The sequence below is a fragment of the Prenolepis imparis genome, unplaced genomic scaffold (genome assembly GCF_030444845.1).
Source record: "Prenolepis imparis isolate NDT839.2.m4 unplaced genomic scaffold, iyPreImpa1.0 SCAF_12, whole genome shotgun sequence".
In the NCBI taxonomy this organism is placed as follows: Eukaryota; Metazoa; Arthropoda; class Insecta; order Hymenoptera; family Formicidae; genus Prenolepis; species Prenolepis imparis.
In genome coordinates this window covers 1368410-1393784 of record NW_028141170.1, presented here as the reverse complement: position 1 = coordinate 1393784, position 25375 = coordinate 1368410, and the positions used below count along the sequence as shown (strand labels likewise).

General features: G+C 34.2%; 2 protein-coding genes and 1 long non-coding RNA gene across 4 annotated transcripts; 1 reads left to right on the top strand and 2 right to left on the bottom strand.

Moving 5' to 3' along the window:
• The first annotated feature begins 49 nt into the window (after positions 1-49).
• On the top strand, positions 50-23301 carry LOC145944198 (uncharacterized). The gene is made up of 2 exons (XR_014426635.1): positions 50-416; positions 22389-23301. It is a non-coding gene; the product is annotated as an uncharacterized LOC145944198 (long non-coding RNA).
• Positions 896-11173, bottom strand: LOC145944197 (uncharacterized). Of its 2 annotated transcripts, none has more exons than XM_083052398.1 (6): positions 10904-11173; positions 8241-8410; positions 7225-7442; positions 6818-6892; positions 5918-6152; positions 896-5107 (listed from the first exon to the last, which is right to left on the bottom strand). In XM_083052398.1, the coding sequence occupies exons 2-6, from the start codon at positions 8395-8397 to the stop codon at positions 4992-4994; spliced, it is 801 nt and encodes a 266-aa protein (XP_082908524.1). In that variant the 5' UTR covers positions 8398-8410; positions 10904-11173; the 3' UTR covers positions 896-4991. The 2 variants fall into 2 exon arrangements, with proteins under 2 accessions (XP_082908524.1, XP_082908523.1); XM_083052397.1 differs by lacking the exon at positions 10904-11173 and adding an exon at positions 8899-9504.
• Positions 11383-25213, bottom strand: LOC145944194 (uncharacterized). The gene is made up of 7 exons (XM_083052392.1): positions 24916-25213; positions 18264-18582; positions 17687-17927; positions 16221-16908; positions 15490-16060; positions 15270-15404; positions 11383-15079 (listed from the first exon to the last, which is right to left on the bottom strand). The coding sequence occupies exons 1-7, from the start codon at positions 25074-25076 to the stop codon at positions 14933-14935; spliced, it is 2262 nt and encodes a 753-aa protein (XP_082908518.1). The 5' UTR covers positions 25077-25213; the 3' UTR covers positions 11383-14932.
• Positions 25214-25375: the final 162 nt, after the last annotated feature.

The following is a 25375-nucleotide window of genomic DNA, read 5'->3' as shown; positions in this document are numbered from 1 at the left end:
TTACATTTATCATTCTTGAATTCTGAGGGGCTCCTAACGGTACCATAAATCTCGATAAAGTGTGTACGCTACTGAGAGTCAGCTGATCATCACAAGCTGACCATTTTTTTACGCTACTGCGCATGCGCGAAAAGATCCCACCAGCTGCATAAATTGAGTTTAAAGCGCAGAACTTCCGGCGATTAGGATTGCTTCGATAATTTCGTTGTCCTGAGTGATCGATCAAGTTTCGAAGTATTTATAAAACGGACTGTGTTTTAAATAATGTGAAATCACAAGAATAAAGTGTCGCGAAATCCGAAATAGTACGTTACGATTGATACGCGAGTGATAATTAACTCAAGTAATCGGTGAATCTTGAAGCAAAGGATAACCTGTAAAATCCTCTTGATGTAACTATGTCTTCAGTGCTTCAGGTATGTAATACACATTATATGCGTATTTCAATATCGAGATGTTATTAGATTGATGTGTAAGGAAAAATAGGAAACGCAAGATTTATACAACGTATGAGGGTTATGTTTACAGTAACACAAATATATTTCATTTTTATTCGAAAACAACAAACACATCTAGAGATCTTGGCGCCAATTTTGCGCGATCGCAAAACGCATACTATGCAAGTGTCTATATGTGTATAATTTATGTGTGTTAGACTCCTGTCTCTTCGATACAATATACACACACTCGCTTAGGTATGTAATAACATTATTAATAACCGCGACACTGATTTATGTTCGCAAAAACGAACAGCGAAATATATACACATATAAAAAGTTTAAGTAGATTTTCAAGAAATAAATAAGAGTTATATGTATATACACTAAAAAATAATAAACAATTTTTATATAATCGTTCTGTTATACATATATAGTTTCGGACATGTATTGCAGTCTTTTTTTTTTTTTAATATACTTTTATTTCTTCGATAAAGTTCGCTTATTTTTAATTATGCGTCGTTGCTTTGTACACTTTATTTCGCTGTTGGTATTTGCGCACAAATCCGCATGTTATTAATAATTGCGAAGACAAATGAAAAGTCAATGGATGAAAGTCAATGTTGCAATCGATCCCTTTAATTAATTATCATGAAATGATGCGACAAAGTATTATTCAATCTGTTATGAGACCTTACATATGGAGAACTTTGTAATTGCAATTCTACGTAAATATATTACATTTTACAGAATGTTTTAAATTAAGCTGTGCGTCCACCTGAGAATACTCTTTTTCTTTAATTTGAAATCTCTGCAGCGTGCAATGAATGATAAGATTTTTTAATTCACGCGCACAGCCTCGAAATTTCACAGAGTCTCGATAAAAAGATAATAATATTCGCTTCGTTTGTCATTAAATGTGATTCAATGCCTTCGATGAATACATGCTTTTATAGGCCATTGGCTATTGAAAAGTATCCGCTAATGACAATTCTGTCCTTATTAAGAGTTATCTTTTAATTCTGTCTACCACGGATTCTTTGTCATCGGATCGCCGATTTTTTACCCAACTGGTATCATCAACATTTTAATGATAAATCATGATTCTCGAATAAATGTAATTTGTACCACTTATAGATTCAAATGTATTAGCTATCTTTGGTATTGAGAATCCCTGATATTACGGAGATGCTCGGTAATGTCCTTGTTTAAGGCTCCTGGCTCCTTGCCGCCCATGTCGAAATCGTGACGTCAGAGGCGAGAAAACACACGCTAAATTTTCTTAGATGCCATTTCGAAATAAAAAAATATTTCGATGAAACAGCACTTCAGATGGCTTTAGCACACTCTTAAAAAACCCCGAAAACTATCCTTTTCCTTTTATAATCAATCAACAGCTGTAAAATGTAATATTATGAAGCCCAGTTCGTCTGGTCTTTGCACATGCGCAGTCATTCCGCATGTCAAAGTCTGATATCTCGATCATTTTACAGCTGTTGATTGATTATAAAAGGAAAAGGATAGTTTTCGGGGTTTTTTAAGAGTGTGCTAAAGCCGTCTGAAGTGCTGTTTAATCGAAATATCTTTTCATTAAAAAATGGCATCTAAGAATTTTCAGCGGGTGCTTTCTCGCCTCTGACGTCACAATCCAATATGGCCGCGGTGAGCACCCAGGAGCCTTAATGTATCATTCGTTCAAAGGAAGAGATTGACAAAGTTTGTAATTTGTAAGCTATTTTAAAAACATAAAGAAGTCGTACCTATGGTCCACTTAATTTACTTAAAAGTCCGCCTTAGGATATATTCAGAATAGAGTCTACAAATTTTTCGAACATAGTTCGCTTTTGCTTCAAACGCGTTACATGATACCTCGATACCGCGAACATTTCACGTGTGTGGAATGTATATTAATATATTACACTTGGCTAGATTAAATAGGTCTCTCTACTGTCTTTTTTTTTTGTCACTTTATACCTCGTTTTTCGCCGCGAACGCTTTCTCAGACTAACGCTATAAGATCTCTAAATACAAGTATAATATAATTAATCTCAATTCTCTCAATGGCCAAATCAATTGGACTCTAAATTTGATATATAGTAATTTTCTATAGGTACTTCACTACACTGTTTTTCCAAAGTTTGTATAAACCCTGCTAAAATTTCACCGACTGTGTTCATCGGTGGGTGGCCACGACCGAAATGGGACGTATATATATTTATAAGATGCTTTTGCACAGAGAAAAATCGTCCCCCTTTTAATTTTCATATAATAGTTATACTCATGTCAGTTTATATTAATGAGTTCGAAGTTGTCCTAACGATTGATTTATATGACTTTTATATGAATGAGTATATATGAATATGTATGAATTTTAATAATAATGCTTTAATGATGTTATAATGTTATAATGTTCTGATATAATTCTACTGCATTCGGTTGGCCACCCATTACTACTATCATTTAAACTTATCCAAAAATTGTATCAAATATTTTTCGACAAATGTATACAAGAAACTGACGGGTTCTGGTATTAATTTTAATATGTGTGTGATAAATTAAAAATAAATTCAATATACAATTAAAAACTTTCAGAAATTTTAATGCAAGTCGAAATTTAAGCTCTTTTTTATGACTTTGTAAATGATAAATAATTTCAATGAAATTTAATATTTAATATAAAAATATAGATATTGTTATATGTCAATTGATTTAACATTTAATGATCGAGAAATGTTGGCAAAGCTAATTAACATTTCAAGTCCAGCAATTTAATAATTTTATTTAATTTTTACAGAAAAGAATTCCGCAACTACTATTTTATATAACTTTAAAATAAATTTTTTTTAAATTAGATCTAGAGAGAACACGTCAGATTCTTTTTACATTGTCTAGAAAAATCGTCATTCTAGAAAGAGAAGAATAAACAAGAGTACTTCTGATTCGTTGAGAATTCATTGACGACGGTTTTTATCGTTAAAAGAAATGTTACTTTCAATATCGGAAGTAAATCGTTATTGCGATAAATCCATCCACTGCTTTGTCTCATAAAAAAGATCTTACTACTATTCGTTTATTTATCTAACTTGAGGAATTGTTTAATTGAGGCCTGTACATTTGGCGCATCGTCAGCACTAAAATTATTTTTCAGTTGATTATTTTCATGTGCAATTATTATTTTTAAAAGTCGTCTTTAAAAGTGAGTTTTAATAGCAGAGAAAAATGTTTGTGCATTCTGTGTTTATAATTTTCTCGCAATATATTGTAAAAAAAAAATAAACTTCTACATATATAATTGATCGAGAAAAATATTTTTACTAGCTTAACAATCAAGAATTATTAATTAATATATTCAGTGATATAGAAAAGATTCAAGTAAAACAGCTACACAAAATAGACATTTAAATTGCACGAATAATTACAGACATGTGCGTCAACAATAACTATCATATTAACAATAGATTTCGATACTATCATGTAATAGGTAATAATTTAATAATTATGCATCGCGTGCTTTAACGATTATTACATAACGATATATTGCTCTTTGAGACAAAGTCTAAAGATATATAATTTCGAAAATTCCGAATTGCATAAATTTAAAACTTGAAAACCCAATATATTAAATATTCATCTAACTCTCAGCTGACGATTTAGCAGAGATAATATTTTTTCGTTAATTCAATATTAATTATGTAATAGTGCAATTCTTAAAATCTTTTGCAAGCTAGCGTGTATCAGATCCGTTCCACAACATTTTTGGATCCTTAGACTCTTCGGTTTGACGTATCTTTAAAAAGCTAAAGTGTGAATATTTTCTGAATATCTGCGCGCATTTAATTATTAACATTAATTACTCATACATTATTCGCGAATAAATAAATGAAATAAAGAACGTATTATTTAACTATTAAATAAAAAAGTAACGTCGATGTTGTGTATTTTGATTGTTTATAAAATGATTATAAAAAATAGGCCTATTGATAAAATATATGATCGTAATTGCGAATTACTTATTGAAAGGTTGTTAACGCCCACACACATACAAATTTCGAGACACATATATATAAGATTAATCAACATTATTTAAATCAATTAAAAATTTCAAATCAATTGAAATTATTTATATATTGCAATATAAACATTCCACATAAACATTTCGCAAGAAATAATTTACAGTTGATTGAAAAACAAATTCAATTGAACTATTGAATTTCCAAGTTTTCATATATTCTATTCGTATTAATTGCGATTAAAAATCATGCTCGAAAATATTTATTAATCGCTTTGTGATCCTATCATATCAATCTCAAACGTATCATAGCCCCAATCTGATCAAATATGAAATCTTGACGATTCTTCATTCTACAATCTTCTTAATTAGCACAAACCTTGTCTAGAATCAATCATAAATTTCGTTTCCACGTACGAAATTTTCTCCGACTCGTCAACAGTCGCTGCAGTTCGCGAAGAACAGTCAGCAAGGCTGAGAATCGATATCCTTCTGGATATCGTCTCTGGCGAGAAACCACTCGAATCGAGATCCAATGGCGAAATTTATTCGTTCGACATTAGTTGCACGCTATCATCGGCCGATCGATGGAGTCGTCGAACTTCCGACAAGGAACGAATCGGCGTCGGATGTAGTAACGAGAAAGGATGAGAATGCCGATCTGGAATAAAAAAAAAATCAAATATTCCAGATTTAGAGAGACGTCATATATCTGATTTTCATGTTATAAAAATTATATTATGAAAAAAAATTTACATATACATATGTGTGTATAATCATATATATATATAAATATATCTATAAATTATATACAATTACGTAATTACTAAAAATTGATATGATAGATACGATCATATATATTATCATATAAGCCTTGAAACTTTATTGATTCGACGATATCGATAGAATAAAGAGTTACTTATTACTTATTATTACTATATTTCCGACCGCTCACCGAGAAATCTTGTTTCCATAATTTATTCTTAATTTATTCGGGTTAAAAGAAGATGCAACGTACAAATATGCATGAGAAAGAGAAAGAGAGAGCGAGATATCGCGCGTGTCCATAAGTGCAATGCCAAGGTCGGACGTAAACGTTTGTCGTGAATGGATCGATTTACCGAAGCTCCGATCTATATTTCCATTTCCAAGGTATATCACATGTTAGGCATAATTTTACCTAGACACGCGGAGAATTCCTCGTTTCTTGCCGCGATTCGATTAAACAATTTCATTCTCTCACATATACATATTTATATACATATATAATACATGTTCATTATATATCTTCTTGAATAATTCATAATTATTATCGACTCCGAGGAAACAAACACACGTTCTAGTTGGTAATATCCGTAGATATTACTCGCGTTCCATCGATTCTTAGTTAAGTAGCTTACAGTCAGTTTTTTCAATTTCTAAAGAAGAAATATCGTGCACGTCCTAAACGTCCTTTTGTTGAAATTCTCACCTCTGATATCAGTCAACGGCTCGCTCCTGGAGAGCTCGTGCTCGTTATTACGATGCGAGGGCGTCTTTGAAGGACTTTTAACTTGTGGTACCACGTCGTTCTTGAATGGGGTAGCATTCTGATCTTGATGAGGAAACTGGAAGGCTGTGGAATTAGGCCACGAAGCCGGAGGTGGACTGCGGACCAGGTGCTCATGTACCTGCGCGAGTGTGAGAGGATCCGCGTCGCCTAATTCCTGAAAGCATTAAAAATTTTAAGCATGTCGAACAACATGTTTGTACAAACTACAATTCATGTCTTCTTATATAAAGCTATTACGTTGAAATCAATTCAACCATCATTAGGCTAGGAAGTTATTATGATATAAAGTTATAGGATATTCTTCTTAAATTACTTTTTAACGTTATGACTAGTTATGAATAGTTAACATTACGAATAGTTATAATTTATTAAAATAATTTATTAATAAAATGAATCGCGAATATCCAAGCCAAAAATCAAAATATAAAATAACGTGTCATTTTTTACTTAATCAGAGTTAACTGAATCTAAAAAAAGTTGCTGTCACTTCTTAATCAAATCATTGTGTTAATTCTTGAAGATTTCTTCAAACTTCTTTACAAATTTTATGTCTTTTTACCATAGTTTCGTACTTTTTCGATTTTTCACTTAATTTTAAGACTGAGTTTTTAAACTCGAGCAATTTGTTGCTATTACTTTAAGATAGATTTGATGAAGGCTACAATATCAACTATTTCACTCTCGATTAAATTTCTTTATAGTATATAAAATTGTTTAGAATATTAAGAATTATGTTAGAAAATGAGGTATCGTTATCACTTTGTCTAGAAATTTCTAAAATTTTCTTGTATCTTCAAAAATTTGAATTTGGGATCTTACCTGCGACATCAGAATCGCATCGTCAGACTCGGACTCCTCGATCGATTCTACAAGGCTCTCTCGACTTGCTAGTACCTGCATAATTAGAGGAAATTTGCACAATTGAGTCGATATGTATATTGCAGAGTAAAACGTACAATTATATTACACTTGTAAGAAATAGAAGAATTTACTATGTTATTAATAACATTGTTATTTTTTCTATAACCAGAAAGCCAACGATTAAAAAAATTTAATTCTTTTTTTTTACGTATAACATTAAAGTTTAAAGTTAAAAAAAATTCTGAAAAATCACAAAGATACTTAATTTTTTTCGAGATATATTCGAGAATTCGAGATCGAAAAATTGTTGAGATCAAAAGATCGCAAAAATCGTCTCTGATAGGATAATAATAATCGGACCAAACCTGTAAGAAAGGATTGTCCTGACGACTCAGTCTGAGCGCCTCCATATCCTGATCGATGTTACGTGTTCTACCGGGTGTCAGGGTCAGAATTGAGTGCGAGGGTGACGGCTGACAGGAGACGACAACGTCCACCGCTGTCACGCTCAAGGTCGACGGAATTCGCGACATCGTGTTATCGTTCTCCGAGCCGCTCCGGCGACAAGCGGTGGTAATAATTGCTGCAGACAATATCGCTTGGTGTTATCGATTATGCGCTTTATGCTCTTTTATTATAAACGAATATGAAATACAAAATATCATTCTTAATCTTTTTATATACATACAGGGTTTCTATAAAATCTGTTGTCACCCTTATATTTCGCAAACGATTCAAAATTATGAAAAACCGCGAAATACGTGTACGAACGTTTCGAGGGGCTACTCTTTTAAGAAAGTTGGAAGGGATGTTTCCCCAAGATGTGCGTATTTCGCGGTTTTTCATAATTTTGAGCCGTTTGCGAAATATAAGGGTGACAACAGACTTTATAGAAACCCTGTATATGTATATAATCTATTAACTAAATTTTGTTTTCTCAATTAAATATATGGAGCAAACAATAATTTAAATTTTATTACACTGAGCTTAATTTATTATAATTGAATCTCTCTTTATCTGAATTTAATTAAATTTAGAAAAAGTAGAATAAAATAAAACCATTACTGTCTTTCGACTTAATGAATAAATATTGTCATTTAATAACATTCAATACACATGGTATTTTCATATTAATATAATTCTGTATTGATTTTTAAATTAATCATATAAAATTAATGAGGGCGGGTTTATACATTTTCCAATAAAAAAAGTTTTGTCCTACAAGACACATTAATACATTTTTAATCTTGAATCAATAAAAGTGTGATTAATGAATAATTGAAGAATCAAAGGAGCTTTACGGATTTTCGTAGAATATTATCGAACATTTTTTAGACATTTTTTTCAATAATGAAGAAATAATGAAGGAATATTATCTCACCAGGAGTTTCCACCCTAGCGCGTTCCATCTCTTCGTCCTCGTTAATCTTCATTCCTACTGTCAGCTTTCTCGATTTGAAGAGATTCGTGAGGAAAGCTGCACCTTTCCGCTTCATCCGATCATACCTATGCGCGCTCTCAGACGACACGTGTATCATAATTCGTCTGAAACTAACACATAGCACAAGTTACAACACTGCATAATGAAAAGTACAATATTAATATTATATAATATATCCCTGGACGATCCCACACGTGTCTCATAATTCGTCCGGGACTACAATATATATATATATATATATATATATATATATATATATATATATAGCGGAAAATCTATATAACAACATAATTATTGTCTCATAATACTATTTACATATAAGTTGTGCAAACAATTTCTAATAAAAAACATGTTTATTTAATTAAACGGAACCTCTTTGAGATTACTCTTGTATAACTTTAATATAAACACTATTAATCGCAATAATATTGTGAGCAAAAAATTGATCATCATAGCATCAGGACTCGAGAGCAATTAATTTCCACATTGTTCATAATGAAGATATTATTTACAATGATAGAAAAAATATAATAATGCTGTAACTTGTAATAATTATGTAATTTAAGGGTAATTCAAAGCGATATATGTGCCGACTTACGCCACTTTCGCTTTCAATCCCTCAATCGTCGCTGTTAAGCATCTCCATGACAATAAGACACTCTGAAATTTTTATCGGGAAGGAAAGCTCGGCCTTATATCCATCAGAAACTGATGAGATAGCGATAATAAACGAGCTGTATATCGGGACACGTCACTAGTGTATAAAACGTTAGAGGAATTACAATCGTTGTCAGATTTGTGTTAACTAACATCGGATTTGCAACCCGAAGAGCAGCGTACTGCCAACTGCAGTTGCGGAAGGGTGTGCACGTACTCTCCTGTGCAGAAACTTGCGCAGCTGCAGCTATCAGTGAATGAACGGAGCTTGCGCGCGAAAGGGGTGGTTAAGAAAGGGAAGGTGGTAGAAAAGACGAGAGTAACGGGGTCCTCAAAGAGCAAAGTGGCATTTTTTTTCTTCTTATATTCGATAAGCACCTTCATGACCCATATCTCTTTATTTGATTTATGTGAGACATGACCGATTTAAGGAGAAAGAAAAAAAAATCTGGCCAAAATCGCGTAAATTCGAAGTTTTTAGCCAAAAGAATAAAAAGACATCCTTCGATTTTGAGATTTCAATGTTTAAATAAGTATTAATAAGTATTAAAAAATTTGGGTTATTGATCAATTATACGTTCTCTTTTAGATATCGAGAAACCATCCATTAAATCGTACATTGACTGTTATATAATATTAGATAATTTTATAAAAAATATATATGAGAGTAGTTGAATTTAAATGTTAAAATTAAATATTAAAAGGGCGGAATAATAAATTTTAATTAGCCAATTAGAAAAGTATTTCTATAAAACTCTTTTTTATACAGCATTAATAAAAGATTAAGGAAAATTTATAATGCGTTTTTTTTTAAATAAGAAAAATTCGAAACACCGAACTTAACAAAATTAATTTTTGAAAGATTTTGAAACAATCATTTGCATATAGGGTGATGCAAGGGTACGGGTACTTTTCCAGGAGTGTGCCACGTCGTGCTTGTTCGATCGATTGCACAAGACTCCGTTATACAAGGTGGCTACAGCACACGTGCTGTTGGTATCACATATAGTATTGCACGCGTGACCAGTATACATAAATTAATAAAAATTAAATGAATTAGATATATATGTAATGATAAATATATGTATAATTATCTCTATAAATAAGAAAGTATTATAACACATAATCAGTGATATATATGCAACGTGTTCCTGATTATTCATACATCGCCTCTTTCTTTATGAATCTTAATAAAATTTGAATATGCTCATCTTCGAAATGAAAGTTTAAAGGGATACAATAAAAAAGTATTGAATTGTAATTGTCCACTCTGTCATATCTAATATTAAAAATATCATTTTTTTCAGTTTTTATATAAACTCGCGAATTATAATATAAATTATAATATAAATTATAATATGAATTATATTATAATAAATTATAATATATTAAATTATAATATAAATTATATATGGAAATGGTTTCTTATTCGATTAAAGTTTTAATTAAAACAAATCACAAACACACAACTAAGTTTTTGATAAAATAAAGTATCCTTGGAACCAACTTAGCACTAATAATTGTTATTTATTATTTACTATTTATTTACTTTCGCTTGTTTTTTGACTAAACAGCACTTTCAAACGATAACTTTGTAATTAATCAGGAGTCGTATTAAATTTTCGCTGAAGAGGCGTTGACTTTAAATTCTTCCAAGAAATCTTCAATGATTGAAACAAACATGTGGCTGATTTATACATATATAATCAAATCTCAAACTAAAATTTAGCCGGTCAAAATCCTTGATTTTTAAAAACTATTCAAGTCTCATTCAAATAATTAATCAATAGTGGAACCATTTAATCCCGATACGTAAACACTATAATCACTGTACGTAAAGTCATTGTATAAAACTTAGTTGTATTTTGGCGAGAGGCAAAAAGAGCGAAACTCGCGATCACATATACTCTCGCTGAAATATGCCTTCGAGCTTATCGCCGAATTACCTGAAAGCTCGTGCACCTTCCGGCGATGCATCTTCGTTCCGCGACGCGATGCGTCGCGGCGCCAACACAACACAAGGGTGCGGCGGGTGCGAGAGAGGGTCTCGAGACCGGCACGCCGGTCCTATGCCGGAAAATCAAAGGAAGCCGTCTCTTATCAGTGATACGTGTGCGCGCGCATTCGCATTCACGGGGAAGCATCCCCTCTAAAGGGGATCTCTCGTCAATTTGGGTGGGTGTACAGGGTGTCTCGCAAATCAGACGTATGTATATTTGTGAAAACACAATATTTTTCTTTTCTTTTTTTTAACGCACGGATATTATCTAATCATCAGTTCAACGATTAACTAATTAATTCGATACCATAGATATGGTCTCGCGAATAAACTTGCTAGAATCAGATCTATGTTTATGGAAAATGTTAATTAAGTTGAGTTTAAATGGTCCATTTTGTAGAGGTAAAAAAAAAATAAAGAGCCAGCTTGAGGTAGATATGCCGATTTATTCAAAAGATTCGTTCACCTGAAAATTTCACCAAATTAATTACGACATTATATCGTAAATTAGTGATTAATTGTGATACTTAAATCAACGCGCTAATTACGGTGCGCAAAAATATTCGTATAGCAAGAGTGATTCGCCATAAGTGTTATTTCCAGATAGTTATTCAAATATTTTTCAATAAATAATAAATAAATAAATTTCTCTCCCAATTTAAAACTCTGTCTCTATACAATATTTTTTCTTTACATTTAAAATATAAAATCTCAAAAGATTTAAATAACAAAATTTTTATTAACACTAAAGCGAAGAATATATACATACTTACCAATAATAATAAATTATATATTTAAAAATAATATATATTATTATTATTATTATTATTATTATATATGTATATATAATTTTAAAATATATATATTTATATATAATCATATATAAATATATTATATATAAATATATATAATTATATATATAATATAGAATTATCCACGAATAAAAATTTATGTCTAGAGAAAATGTGTTTCATGACGAATCAATGCAACGTACGAATATCTTTTTGCCACACATAAATACTTATTTAACACAAAACATTATGCGAAAGAAATTAAATAAACCAACTGGTGCAAATTAAAGCGGCGCCTTCCTCCTAAGTACGAATAACAAAATTTTCTAATAAACAAATCTGAAGAAAATAAAATGCACACAACTTTTCTTCGTAACAAATTCATGTCATTTCCATTTCAATTTCTTTAATGAGGCGGTAAAAATGCGCTAATAATCGACGATACGATTTATCCTCATATACTTACAGCAAGCAATCAGCAACACTCCAGCCCGCCCGCAACAATAATAAGGAATAATAATCATAATAATCATCATTAATAATAATAATGATAATAATAATGATCATAATAATTATTTTCGTTAACGATATGTTAAGCCTAGTCCGTATAAACACAGCGACATCGAAACATCGTTTATATTATGTGTAGAAATTAATTCATATTTATGTATATAACGTACATATATATAATATATATATAAAACATTTTGCAAAAAAATCACAGTTACTTAAAACACCTTTTACTTTCCACTCTTTTCTCTCGCTTTTTCTCTCTCATTCCGTCTTTCTCTCATACATACATTCTTGTCTTCTCGCACCAGTTTATAGTCGACGTGTCAGGAATAATCATTCATGTTTAATTATCAAACTAATAATTAAACAAAAAGTAAGTCGCAATCGATTTCTTTACATTTCTCACAAAATGCAATTACAAGACTCGTCTCGCGATTAATCGAATAACTTTTTGCCCAAGGTTCAATCTAATAAAAATTAAAAAATTATTATATTTTAATAATTTGTAGCATTTAGTGGAAATTAAAAAATAATTTGATTTCTAATCTGTAAATTTGCAATCTCTTGATAATTTATTACGATCAATTCTAAAATAAAATTAGTTTCGAATAAGATTTCCCAAGATCTTCGTTTCACAGGATATGTATATATACATTACGAACATATTGCGAAAAAAAAATTAACCGATAATAATTTATCAATTTTGGACAAAATAATATTTTATGGAAGAAAATCGCGTCGAGGCAGTGGCACAACATCGATGTAACAATAATCAGGATTTTTTTAAGTACTATTGCGGTTCTGCAATATTCTTTTTAGGATTGAAACAAATGTTCCGATCTACTATTTTTTTTCTGAAATAATTCACGAATTCACTCAATGATAGTTCTGGAATTTTTCAGACATTGTAATAATTAACATTAATAAGTCACGGTTGCATTTCTTTCTTTTTAATTAATATTACTAAGTTGGAGCTTAGCAAACGTTTTTAATAATTTGCGAAAGCAAATTTTCAGAATTTTATTTATCAATTTTTTAAAATTATTAAAAAACCCGTTAAATAAAACAAATTCACACAACGTTTAACTTTTAACATTTTCAGTTTGAAGTTAAAAATTGAAAAATTTTTTTCATTACCGCATAAGTTTCTTTTAAAAAATTCTGCTTCTGTAGTTAAGTAATGCTTTTAGGAATCGAAATTTACCTATGGCTGTTGTACAAAGTTGCTTTACAATTGTCGTTGCTCGAAGATCAAACGATCGATTGTTTAATTACACGGCAGTGTTGGCACGAAGCGTAAACATTGGCTGTCTTTGTCTCGGAGAGGAATAAAAATTTACATTTAAATACAATCCCAAGCATACGCAGCGTTTCTTGTCCAGTTATATCTGCGACTCGAATCACTATGGCGGCCGTCGGAAATAAAATTGATAACTCTATTATCGATAATTCATATACTTAATCCCTCAAACATGTTGTCGCTACTTCTCTCTCGAAGAAAACCCCAAAGGGCGCTATGGATAAAAATTTTTAATGTATATAAGTACTTTTTAAAATTGTTATATATACATATTAAGTCTGAAAAATATACTGCATGATGTGCAGCCTGAGATAATTGTTTCTCAGATAATTGTTAAATTTTTAGTAATAATTTAATTATTAATTTTTTGGATAGTATAGCGAATCACGTCGTCCGAGACATTAAATTTGAGAGATTAATCAACGAAAGAAATTACGAACCTCACAGTGAATACTTATGATTAGTCTAGAGATATCTAGATAGTAAGACTTTTACGCTATCGTCCGCTTAATAAGCCGAGGACAGAAAAGCCAGTGACGATGGCAGTAAATGTTCGCGATTTGATTCGCCGGGAGCTAGTCAACCGCACAAACATTGGCCATTTTTGTCGAAGATAAATGAAAATTTGCATTTAAATATAATCCTACCACAGGGGCACCGCAAAATCTCAGAAACACGATCCATCAATATCCAGTGACGAAGTAATTCAAACATGTTACATCATTAAAATGCGAAAGTATTACAATTCTGCGAGATAGAATCCACGGGTTATTATATTCGCAATTTCAGCATTTAAGAATATGAACTCTATCGACAATTAATTTTAAAAAATATTTACTTCCTAGCAATATAATTATATATATATAATTGCGATTTATGCAACGAAATATCGAATTAATCAAAGTTAATCGGGTCTATCGATCCGACTAGCTCCAAGTGATCGATCGCGAGACAAATGGTTGACAAAACATCGATCAGTTACTATTTCATTAGCGCTAAAGGGTATGTACAAAATTTTATATGTTACACGACAATTCCGATCCGTCGTTAATGCAAGCGCTCATGGGAAGTCAACGTTGACCCGTACATGTGACGTCAAAGCGTTATCGCATTGGACTTTGGTCAACAGTAATAATTATTACGATAAGAAAATGTACAAATGACAAAATCGATTTTAAAAATCCGTAGTCCAGTCAAAGATTTATAATATAGACATTTAAGTTCGAAACAATCGCGGATTTAATATGCAAATGTTTAAATTAATCATATATCTACAAATTAAATTCTTGTTTGTTGATACTTTCTTGCCGCGAGCGCTTTAATTATCACGCCGACGGATGCTCGGCAGTAAGGAATGGTAAGAGAACTTCCCTTAGGAGAGGACGTTAACCTCACGGGGCGAGCCACAGACATTCAACACGCTGCTGGTCGAGTTAGGCGTGATCTGACTCCGAGCCTCGTTCTGGGCCTGCCGTATCGCTTCCTTGTATGGGCCGCGCTTCTTTTTGTTGTACCGCGTCTAAACAAAATCAGATTCACAACTATCATCAACAAGTTCATTATCAAAGTCATTATCAAAAATCACTTGCCATCATAAAATTAACTTCAAAATTTAACTTTTTCGCGTGCATTTCTCTCGTGTTTGAAGTATGAACTTAATTTTTTTATTATTTATTTATTTATTATACATATTATTTAAAGGCGCATACTTTAAAGGTTTCCAGGAAGGGACTTAGTTGATCGCAGGACATTAGCGAACTCGTTGACGATCCGTACCAAGCCACGTGAGCTTGAGGACCCGATGAAGTTCCGTCTTCTTTGCAGGACACTGTGATACTTAGGACCTGCGTGTAATCAAATACGTGTAACGTCTCGAATTAAAGATTTATCGATCAAAGAATATGTTCTCTTGAAATACTTTGTACGTACTTTGCCGGGCCACCAGGGAAAACCATGAATCTTGCCCCACACAACGTCGCCCACGTCCATTCGCCTGCCATTCGCTGTGTGACAGTGCGCCACAGGAGTAGCGGCTAGGCGCATGACCAGAGGATGCGACTGATGCGGCGGGAAGTCCGGTGCGGTTTCTACTTCTGGCTCGTGTTCGCTCAACTCGTCGCTACTACCGCCGGAACTCTTGCAGCCGGAGGACGCATTGCTCACGGGGTAATCGCAGCGAGCATACGCGTTCGTGTTGAGCCTCTTTAAGGATATCGACAGCTTTTGCTTCAGGCACTGCTCCTTGATAGCTCTGTAGGACTCGCCGCTACCCGGCAAAACGTTCCAGTTTTGCTGGTGCTGCTGTTGCTGTTGCTGCTGTTGCTGTTGCTCCTGTTCCTGCTCTTGCTCTCGTTCCACGGAGTCTGGACAAGGTTGCTCAGACTCCGGTTGTTCTTGTTGCGACTGATTCTTGTGCTTTCGGCCTTCCTTGTGCTTCTTTTTATGCTTCACCTTGTGTTTCCGACGATGGTACGAAAGCGGATCATACGTGGGATTGTATCTGGAATATAAATTGACATAATATTGTCGTTTCACTTCTTCTCGTTATAGTTATATAATATAATCATAATGTATTTTTATAGATATTTAATTTATAAAATTGTATAAGCTGATTAATCCTCGGATTTATGTAATTTTCATATCCGACGTCGCGCTCTTACCTAGGCGAACCGTTACACGGCGATCTCGCTGGTGACACTCCGCCCAACATCTTCCTCCTAGCTTCCTTTTTCGCCTTCTTCAAAGCCCGTTTCGCCGCCTTCGCGCTGGCGTCCTTTACAACATCTTGTTTCTGAGGATCCACTTGTTCTTGCCCGTCTTCCTCGCCCTCGTAATCGTTGCCGAAGGATCTGGGTAATTCCAAGGGATCTCTCTCTTGTTGGACATCATCAGCGTCATCGGTCTCCTGCTCGTACGCGTCAGGATCTTGAGGTTTCGCGGGTATCTTGAGCACAGTTCCCTCGCCCTGTGCGCCAAAAGAGATCTTGATCACCGGCGTGGTTCTGGCGGTCCTCGTGGGATCCTCAAACACAGATTCGTCCCAGAGGTCCTCCATCGAACCCACCGAGCGTTTCTTTCTCGATACTCTGCCAGTTCTCAATCTCATCGTCGAATCCGCGGCCGCAAAGGTTTTCTTTTCCTCTTCCTCAGGAACTTTTGCACTTTCCACTGACGAACTGCTTAGTCTCCTCGGCGTAGCGCAATAGGCCATTGAAGGATTGTTGTCACAGTCGGCGGACGATTCCACTCGCTCCTGCGATGACGTTAATACATTCCTTAAAGACGCCTCCTCCTCGTTACTAACAGGCCAATGCGTAGATTGCGCACTCGCTGCAAGCTTTACTTTGTCTGAAATAACCATCCAGCCGTGTTAAATTTTTTCTAGCATGTTCAGATCTAGATGGGATCTAGAATGATCGTATATTTAAATATCATTTTAAATTGAAACGCATATTTAATAATATAAAACAAGAAACGAAGAAAAAAAATATTGTTCAATTTTTACCTTTAAATAAATTAGAATATTATATAATTTGATAAGTTCGTAAATAGTATAATCTATAATATTTTTTTATATATTTTGATATTAATAAATTAAATTAAATAAAACTAAATTTTTGTAGATCTTATTGCTAGATTTATTAAATGATTCATTTAACAGATCTTATATTATCGAAATATACTCGATAATAATATTGTAACAAAGTTTAACTCTCAAGACTCGAACTTTGCTTCTATTTATGCAACCGGTTTTAATAACTGGTGTACATAATTTAGCATAATTTATGCTCTTCGACATTTTCCTTGTACATATATCTAACATGTAGCAATTGATACATGACTAACGTCAAGTCTGGATTAAATTAAATAAATCGCAAAAGCGCAAATTATTTATTTGAGAAAAGAAGAATTTGTTGAAATGTCTCGTAATTATTCTAATTTCCCCACACAAGAGTGACTCGCACAAAATATATTAATTAATTAATCGCTTATATTATTAAATTAATTATTAAATTAATCGCTTATAGCCACAACTTCATTTCAGCTGTGCTCTTTCCAGCAGTAATATGCTGGATATATTAATTTTTTTCATCGAAAGCATAATAAATATGTGAAAAATAAATACCAGATAATTGGCTGGAGCTCTGAATCGCGGTACTGATCTCATTAGGCTGCAGTCTCGACAATTTCGGAATCAACGACGCTCCCAGCTTCGACGAATCGGTACTACTCGAGGTTGTTGTCTTCGTCGTCGCTTGATTGGAGGTCGAATTTTCCGTCTGACATTCCGATAATAGCGTCCGTTGTGTCTTTTGTGGTTGTTGACCGCAACGTCGATCGCTTCTTCTCGTCGAACCCGGAACGAGCTGATAGAATCGCAAAAAGTTCTTCACGTCTTTCGTGCATTATACAAGTTAACTTATTAGATCAAAGATCTAACACGTAGCAATTTCGTTGAAACTCCGATAAGATCGATAGGTTTAAAGTTACCAAAAAAGAATCGATCGCTTATCAAAATCTAAGAAACTTATCAGAAGATATCTGAAGAATTACTGATCTACGTTATCGCGCATTTAATACCAAAAGTTATGAGTTTCGAGTTTTTAAAGAGATAAAAACAGATAGGTTTAAATTTTTTACGTTCTCTTAAGATTTTTTTTTTTACGTTATATATACAATCTCAAGCAACATATTCGTAATACCTGCTGCGACTGCTGTTGCGCTTCGTGTTTTCGCTTCCTACTGACGTCGACATTTTCGCTGTTTTCGTTACATATTGACCGGCACTTGCTACAGAGCACCTGACGAGGCCTCAGTCTCACCGTGGGCCTCGCGTTTTTGTATCTGGCGGGCGGATTGATGCTCTTGCGAAGGTCAACCTTGGCGACAAGGGCGGTTGCCGGCGTCGAGGACGCGATCTTCCGTTCCTGGAAGTAGCTGAAGCGCGCAGCGATCGTCGCCAATTTGTCGCCATCGGGGTCCAATACGGGTTCCGGGGGTTGAACTCCACAGGGAAGGCCTCTGCAGGAACATAATTATTCGCATTATTTTAACACGACCCTAAAATTTAAATAAATATCTGAAAACGTCTATTACGACATATCTTTTGCGCCGCTTCGAACATTCGAACTTTCAAGCTTTAATTAGTGATGTAGCAAATAATGAATGTGCCTTCTTTCCTAAGTATTTGTTGAAGTTATACTTGATTATACTTGATTAGAGATTAAGTTGCAAATAATCATCGTACGATGATGAGTTACTTATATCATGAAACAAATCAATTGATAAGAAAATTAAAAATGGTTTATATTCCTTTATAAGAAATATCTCGTGTAATGCTACTTTTCTTTGGCTCTTTACTTCTTTTTTACGCTCGGGAAAATTTCGCGAATTAATATATGTAAACATCTATCGTTAAAAGTAACAAGTGATTTATTTTCTCAATTTTAAGACTGAATTTTTACGCTTTCTAAATTTTCTCGACTTTAAGATTAATTTTCTTAAGTCTATCGCGGAAAGTGAGTCGGTCAGATTGTTGCGTTGAAGTCTTCGGATGAAAACTGTCTCAAAATGAGAATATGACTAGGCAAAAGATTGGGCAACGCTTTCGGGTATGCTTCGCCGGCTTCTCGTGCACCGACAACACGGCCATGTCATGGTATTGATTCGAGAGGAGCGTACAATGAGCGACAGCCTCTGACGGTATATCCATTAATATTTTCTGGGTCTCGATACGAGACCCTCGAAATTCCGAGTCAGCTTGAGCGCGGGGGAAGAAAAATGGCCAGGAGGAAATATCGAGAATCAGCAGATTCGCTTTTCGACGTGAAAATGATTATGATGAAACTGATGACAAATTCGAGCTTGTCTACCCGCTCTAATTTATTTGCGCGACCAACAAAGCTAGTCCTATATATAATCACAAATTTATTAAAATCCAGGATTACTTCGAGTCTCTTTTCCACCCAGTTTTGCTTCAATCGTGACATCGACTTGGCTCTCAGCTTTAAATTTAAGTAAACTTGTGGAGAATCTCTTAAATAGCAAGGAGCTTTTTTTCTTTTTAATAAAACATCGAATGTAGTTATTAATCTTCTACTTGGCGCAGTTAAGTTATACAATTTCTTTTTCCGACGTTGTGAATTATCTCGTTAAAAACAACTGTAACAACTGGCTCATTTCTTAAGTTAATAAAGCAGGCGGTTAATGTGAACGGTGTGGCATACGTGGCTGTTTCTCTGCTTTGTGTCCACGCACACATTCGCAGTTCGACCCGCAAATGGTGGCGTTCTCAGAGACGTCGACGATATTCCCTTTGTTCCTGACGAACACGAGACCACTATATTGGGGGTTCTCAACCTTGGATCGTACGTAAACCGCACAGCTGGGACGTGTTTTGGCTCGACGTCGGAAAGATCAATAAATTCCGTTCCGCAGTCTAATAAATTCATGTCCTTGGATTGTCACCTACTAATTAAGTTATCGATTTCAAGTCAATCTTTCCCAAACGCGAATATAATATAGAGCGTTTAATAAGAATTCTATTAGAACAATCTGTTTGAAATTTTGACGGACAAAAATCTTATCTCTCTCAAAATAAATTCATATATACATATGTAATTTTTCTCCCATATATCTATAATTGGTATAAACATTATTTATAATTACCAAAAAATTTCAGAAATTAATCCAGTTACTAGTATTCTTCTTGAAAAAAAAAAAGAGAAGGCAACATTTCTTTTGCTCAGAAAATAATTTTATGAATTAATAAATATTTCGCTAATAACTTTCACAAATTCTTTCAAAGTTGATTCCGGTATCAATAATTTTTCTAGAAGGAAGTAAGGAAAATGATGGAATATATAGCGGAAAAAGATATGGGAACCTCTGCCGCACCATACCGTCGTGCACAACGTGACACAAGCCAGGCCTGGCTGGTCGGTGGCCCCGACTAGCTTCCAGGGCCGTAAGCAAGAATCTTGCCATCTGGATTATTTATCTTTCCGATATCTCGTTCGATAAAATTTGACAACATTTGACAATATACATTACAACGAAAAAGCAGATTCAAGACTAAATAAAAACACAATTACACTAATTTCGATATTGTCATGTCGAACGTTGCTGATGGGAACCGAAATGACATTTATATCATTGTTACAAGACAATAGTCATAAATGAACAATAGACAAGCAACGCGATCTAGACTAGCTCTACTGCATTCTTTTCAATAACAATTGTAACTCAATTATAACAAGTTCATCAGATATACTACTGATCGGGCCTTAAAAACAATCCCTTCGCCTCTGTGTAGGGCCAGTCTTGGCAGTGCAATTGCGACACGAGACTGCCATTAGTCTGCCGGCTTGGCCAAGAAAAGCCAGAGCGCGGGGGTAAGAAAACAGGCAACAGCTGTTCAGTCGTAGCGAGAAGTCCAGCTCTGGACTCACGGGGCACATATATCCCCTTGCGATGTACGCTGAGAAAAAAGACAACTGTACATGTATGGAGAGAATAAAACTAGCGATTGTACGAACAAAATTGCTACTTGGACGAGCGGGACGAACGTTTAAACAAAAGATGTTCGGACGATATAGAGAAACCGGGGTTTCAAAGTTATATCGAAATTATAATCCATCTTTGAAACTGAATTAAACAAATTGGATAATTGCACGCAATTGTGTAAAAATTAATTAATCAGCGGGCGAATTTCTTTGGACAAATTCAACTTGATGTTCAGTTAATTACGATGTTCAGTAAATCCAATTTACAATTAATAATAAAATACAATTCACACACAATTAGTGATAAATAATTATATTCGACCATAAAACTCGAATGTATAAATACTTTGATTGGTTTAAGTAGTAAATTTTGATAATAAAATTCAATAAATGAATCATTCGGTAAACTCGGTTTATAATAATTTGAGTGAATGAATTCAGTGTAAAATGTCATTCATACGCGTCCCTGCTATACATCGAGAACTCTTTAAAAACTTTGCGAATTAACTCGCGTTAAACGCCGTTCAACTTAATGCAACGAGTATACTTAGTTGATTTCCCAATAATCGAAATGACTACTCGTATCAACGAGAAATCGCCAGCGATACAACGCCAATGGCTATAACACCAAGGTGGCGTTTACTATGCGAGACCATGAGTCATCGCGGCAAAGTCTTTTCAAGTCTTTCCTGTACTGGGTGACACGAAACTTTCTTTATTTCTTCATCCTATATTAATATTTCTCAATTAATTCAAGTCCACCTTGCCTCGATATAAATTCTATTTAAATAAAGAAATCATTATACATTATTTCACTAGCGGATCCTGGGGGGGGAGGGGTCAAATCCCCCCCTTGGAAATTAAAAGAAACAGTTTTGCTGAATTTGTTTAAAAAATATAAGTAAAGAAAAACAAACATTAAAGAGCTATCGACGTCGTTGATCCTGGAATAAAAGCTAATCATGAAACCAAAAATATTAAATAAAATAATTTTGCAACCCCCCCCCCCCCATTATCGACGTCAGGATCCGCTAGTGCATCATTTACAATTTACATCATTATTAATTTATATAACGTCGTTCCTTAATCTCAAATAAACTTCCGACATTAACGAAGGTAACTTAATCTGATATCGCGTGGAAAAAAAAAATTCTAATCCATTCAATTATCGGCATCGTGGATGGACTGGAAAGAATTCGCGATCGAGAGAGAATAAATAATATAAGCGACTTGCGAGACACCGTGTATATATAAATATACATACATATATATGTAAGTGGAAGAAAAATGGATGGAAGATATAGCATCTTATGTTTGCGACAGGCGAGCCACGCAAAGTTGGAGCAAATTCGTCACGCCCATACCCTGGAAAGCCTGGGTATCCTGGCGCCAGCCAGCGTTCAAGAGGAGAGGATGTACTTCCTATTAAAAATTTTACAGATAAGTTATCGAAATTATCAGAGCTCTCTTTCGGCACACCCGGGCCTGTTTACATCTCGGAGGAAGTGAGATATATTTCGTGCCGAGTTTGCATAAGTCTCTGACACTGTCGTGGAAGCGACGGCCGTCGGACGACGACGTCGCCTTCTCTGCGGCAACTTAATCCTCGGATTGTAGTAATTAAATATCCTCGACCCTCAATGTCATCCTTGATATTTTGAATTTCGCCAAGCTTGAACCTTACTATTCGAAAATTTTAGATTTACAAAATCTATCTGAAAAACTTGCAAAAGCAAATAACGAAGCGATATTAAAAGTGACTTATATAATAAAGTTGTCTTTTATACAAGATCTCTTCAACTTAAAAATAATTAATATTCTTTTGTATTAAAATTTTGCTTCTTGATTATTCCCAAATATAATGATACATACCATTTAATATACGAAAAATTTTCAAAAATTAGCTCTTTTTTTTGTAAAAATGTATATATATTTTTTTAATAAATAAATCTGCTTACGTAATTTATATTCAGTATATAAATGAAATGAATTAAGCTCGAAAGTTTAGGATCTTTGAATTCTGAATTTCGCGAAGCTTAAACAAAGGTTACTACCCAAATTTTAGATTTACAAAATCTGAAAAATTTGCAGAAGCAAATAACGAAGCAATATAAATGCTATAGTATCAAAAAAATTATATAAAGTTATAAAATTTATATATAAAGTCGTTTTTTTTTAAGATCTCTTCAACTGAAAATAATTAATATTTTTTTATATCATATATTTCGTTTTTTAATTATTCCCAAATATTTTATGATACATTCCATTTACAATAAAAAAGAATTTCCAGAATTATAATTTTTTTTACAAAAAAATAAATATTTAATTTGTCAAACAATATATATATTCCTTATAAAAAATAATTCTTAAAAATCTTTCTTAGAATATTTCTTATAAACAGAATGCATCATTATAATATTTGAAGATAATTAAGAAATATGATATATAAAAGAATATAATTATTTTTAATTATAGAGATCTTTCAAAAGATCTTTTTAAATGAATTTGCTTACAATTCATACTCATTTTATAAACGAAATGAATTAGGCTCGAAAGTCTAGGATCCTTGAACTGTCCTTGTCTGACAGTCAAAAATTGCTATGCGCGAGAGCCCACGTCACATTTGTGACCGCCTAATTTTACTCCGATTATATAACGATTCCTTTTGGAATTCTAGTGCTGTCAGATTTGAAACATTCTGAATTATTAAGTTTTTGAAGTATAACATCTTAAATTCTACGACAATTAAGAGAATTCAAAATTTAAAATTATATAATATTAGGCCGAAATGATCTCATTCCGCTGGATTCTTTATCTATCTTATATGTATTTATAATCTCGGCATGCGACAGTTCTAAAATTCGAGAAAAGTCTCAGATGTTTCTAAATTATATAATTCGGTAATTATGAGAAAAAAATTTGTACAGCAATGCATAAAATTTCATGGATCCTCGAGTCTCTGAATATTTAAAATGTAAAGTTTTAAATCCTTAATTTCTTGCACGTTCTAACAATAAGATCTCGAGAATTACATCAAAAATCAAGAAAGATCTCTTAAAAGAACACGACATTTGTTTTTCGAACAATCTGGACTACAAAAAGATATCTACGTAAACTCGAGAAAAATAACAATTTACACAAGCAAAAAAACACAAGAAAAAGCAAAAAAGTCTAGTCATTAATATCCGCTTCATCAAACGATTGCAATTTCAGAATCTGATACTGGTGATCGAGACTTGGAAAAAATCGAAAGTTTTCTAAGAATCCTTAGATTTCTACTAATCTCTCTTATTTCAACATTTTCTCAGACATTTTATTATCTGAAAAAATCAACAAACCCCATAGACTTAATCATCACACAACTTTTCCATTTAAACATTCCATCGTGCATTCGTCACTCTGTTCGTAAATAGCGATCAAAGTACCTACGAATACAATCAACTTTCGAAGACAAGGTATTGTTCTCGGATTCGCGAACAAAACCGTCTAGGAAGCAACGAGATCCTAATGGATCTAAATCATCAATCTCGATCTAGCGAGAAAGTGTAAAAACCTATCGTTACTCTTTTGCAAAACCTGATCCTGAGGATCGTCGGATCGATGAATCATCTAGTCTCCAAGCTCTCTTTCCTCCAGCCGGCGGAAACCTTGAGCTTCAACAGCGGAAATGGCCCTTTTTGCTCCGTAAAATTTCAACACCGCTCGGGGAATCGAGCATTATTATTTTGACAATAGAACAATGGTCCTCGCGGTGAACAAAAGGAAATAGAAAAGAAAAAAGACCCGACCATGAGGATACACATGGAGCTCTTTCCGCTCTCTCTCTCTCTCTCTTTCCTTATAATCTTACCTTTTAGCGGCATCGAGGAGCGCACCTTGGAAGCACTTGGCGCCGTGGACGAAGGACACCACGAGGATGTCGGGCAGCGCAGATTCGACGGTCACGAGGATCTTGTCGCCCGTGGCGAGCGCGAGGTGCGCGGATGGGGTCTCCGTCGCTGCGGCCGCCATCTTGCCTCGAATTTAGAGTTATTGCGAGCGAGCGAGCGTGCAAGCTGGTGGTGTGCGCTTTGGTATGGTGTGGGCTTTGCGCTCTCCGCTCCGCTCCTGTCCGCTCCGAGCCGACCGAGAGGAGCGAGCGGGTCCGTCTCGTATCGTCGTCTCTCGCGCGTCGCGCCACTCTGCGTCGCGACGCACCGCCCCTCGTTTCTCTCTCTCTCTCTCTCTCTCTCTCTCTCTCTCTCTCTCTCTCTCTCTCTCTCTCTCTCTCTTTCTTCCTCTCTTCCTCTCTTGCTCGCTCGCTCGCTCGC

Bases quoted from the DNA above. Each gene is read 5' to 3' on its own strand.
- LOC145944197 (XM_083052398.1), bottom strand. From the start codon at position 8,397: ATGATACACGTGTCGTCTGAGAGCGCGCATAGGTATGATCGGATGAAG. The intron at 7,443-8,240 runs GTGAGATAATAT...TATTGTCTGCAG, and splicing joins CGCTAGGGTGGAAACTCCTG to CAATTATTACCACCGCTTGT. The intron at 5,108-5,917 runs GTGAGAATTTCA...TTTTTATTCCAG, and splicing joins GCCGTTGACTGATATCAGAG to ATCGGCATTCTCATCCTTTC.
- LOC145944194 (XM_083052392.1), bottom strand. From the start codon at position 25,076: ATGGCGGCCGCAGCGACGGAGACCCCATCCGCGCACCTCGCGCTCGCC. The intron at 18,583-24,915 runs GTAAGATTATAA...ATGTTCCTGCAG, and splicing joins CTCCTCGATGCCGCTAAAAG to AGGCCTTCCCTGTGGAGTTC. The intron at 15,405-15,489 runs GTACGTACAAAG...GATTACACGCAG, and splicing joins TTCCCTGGTGGCCCGGCAAA to GTCCTAAGTATCACAGTGTC.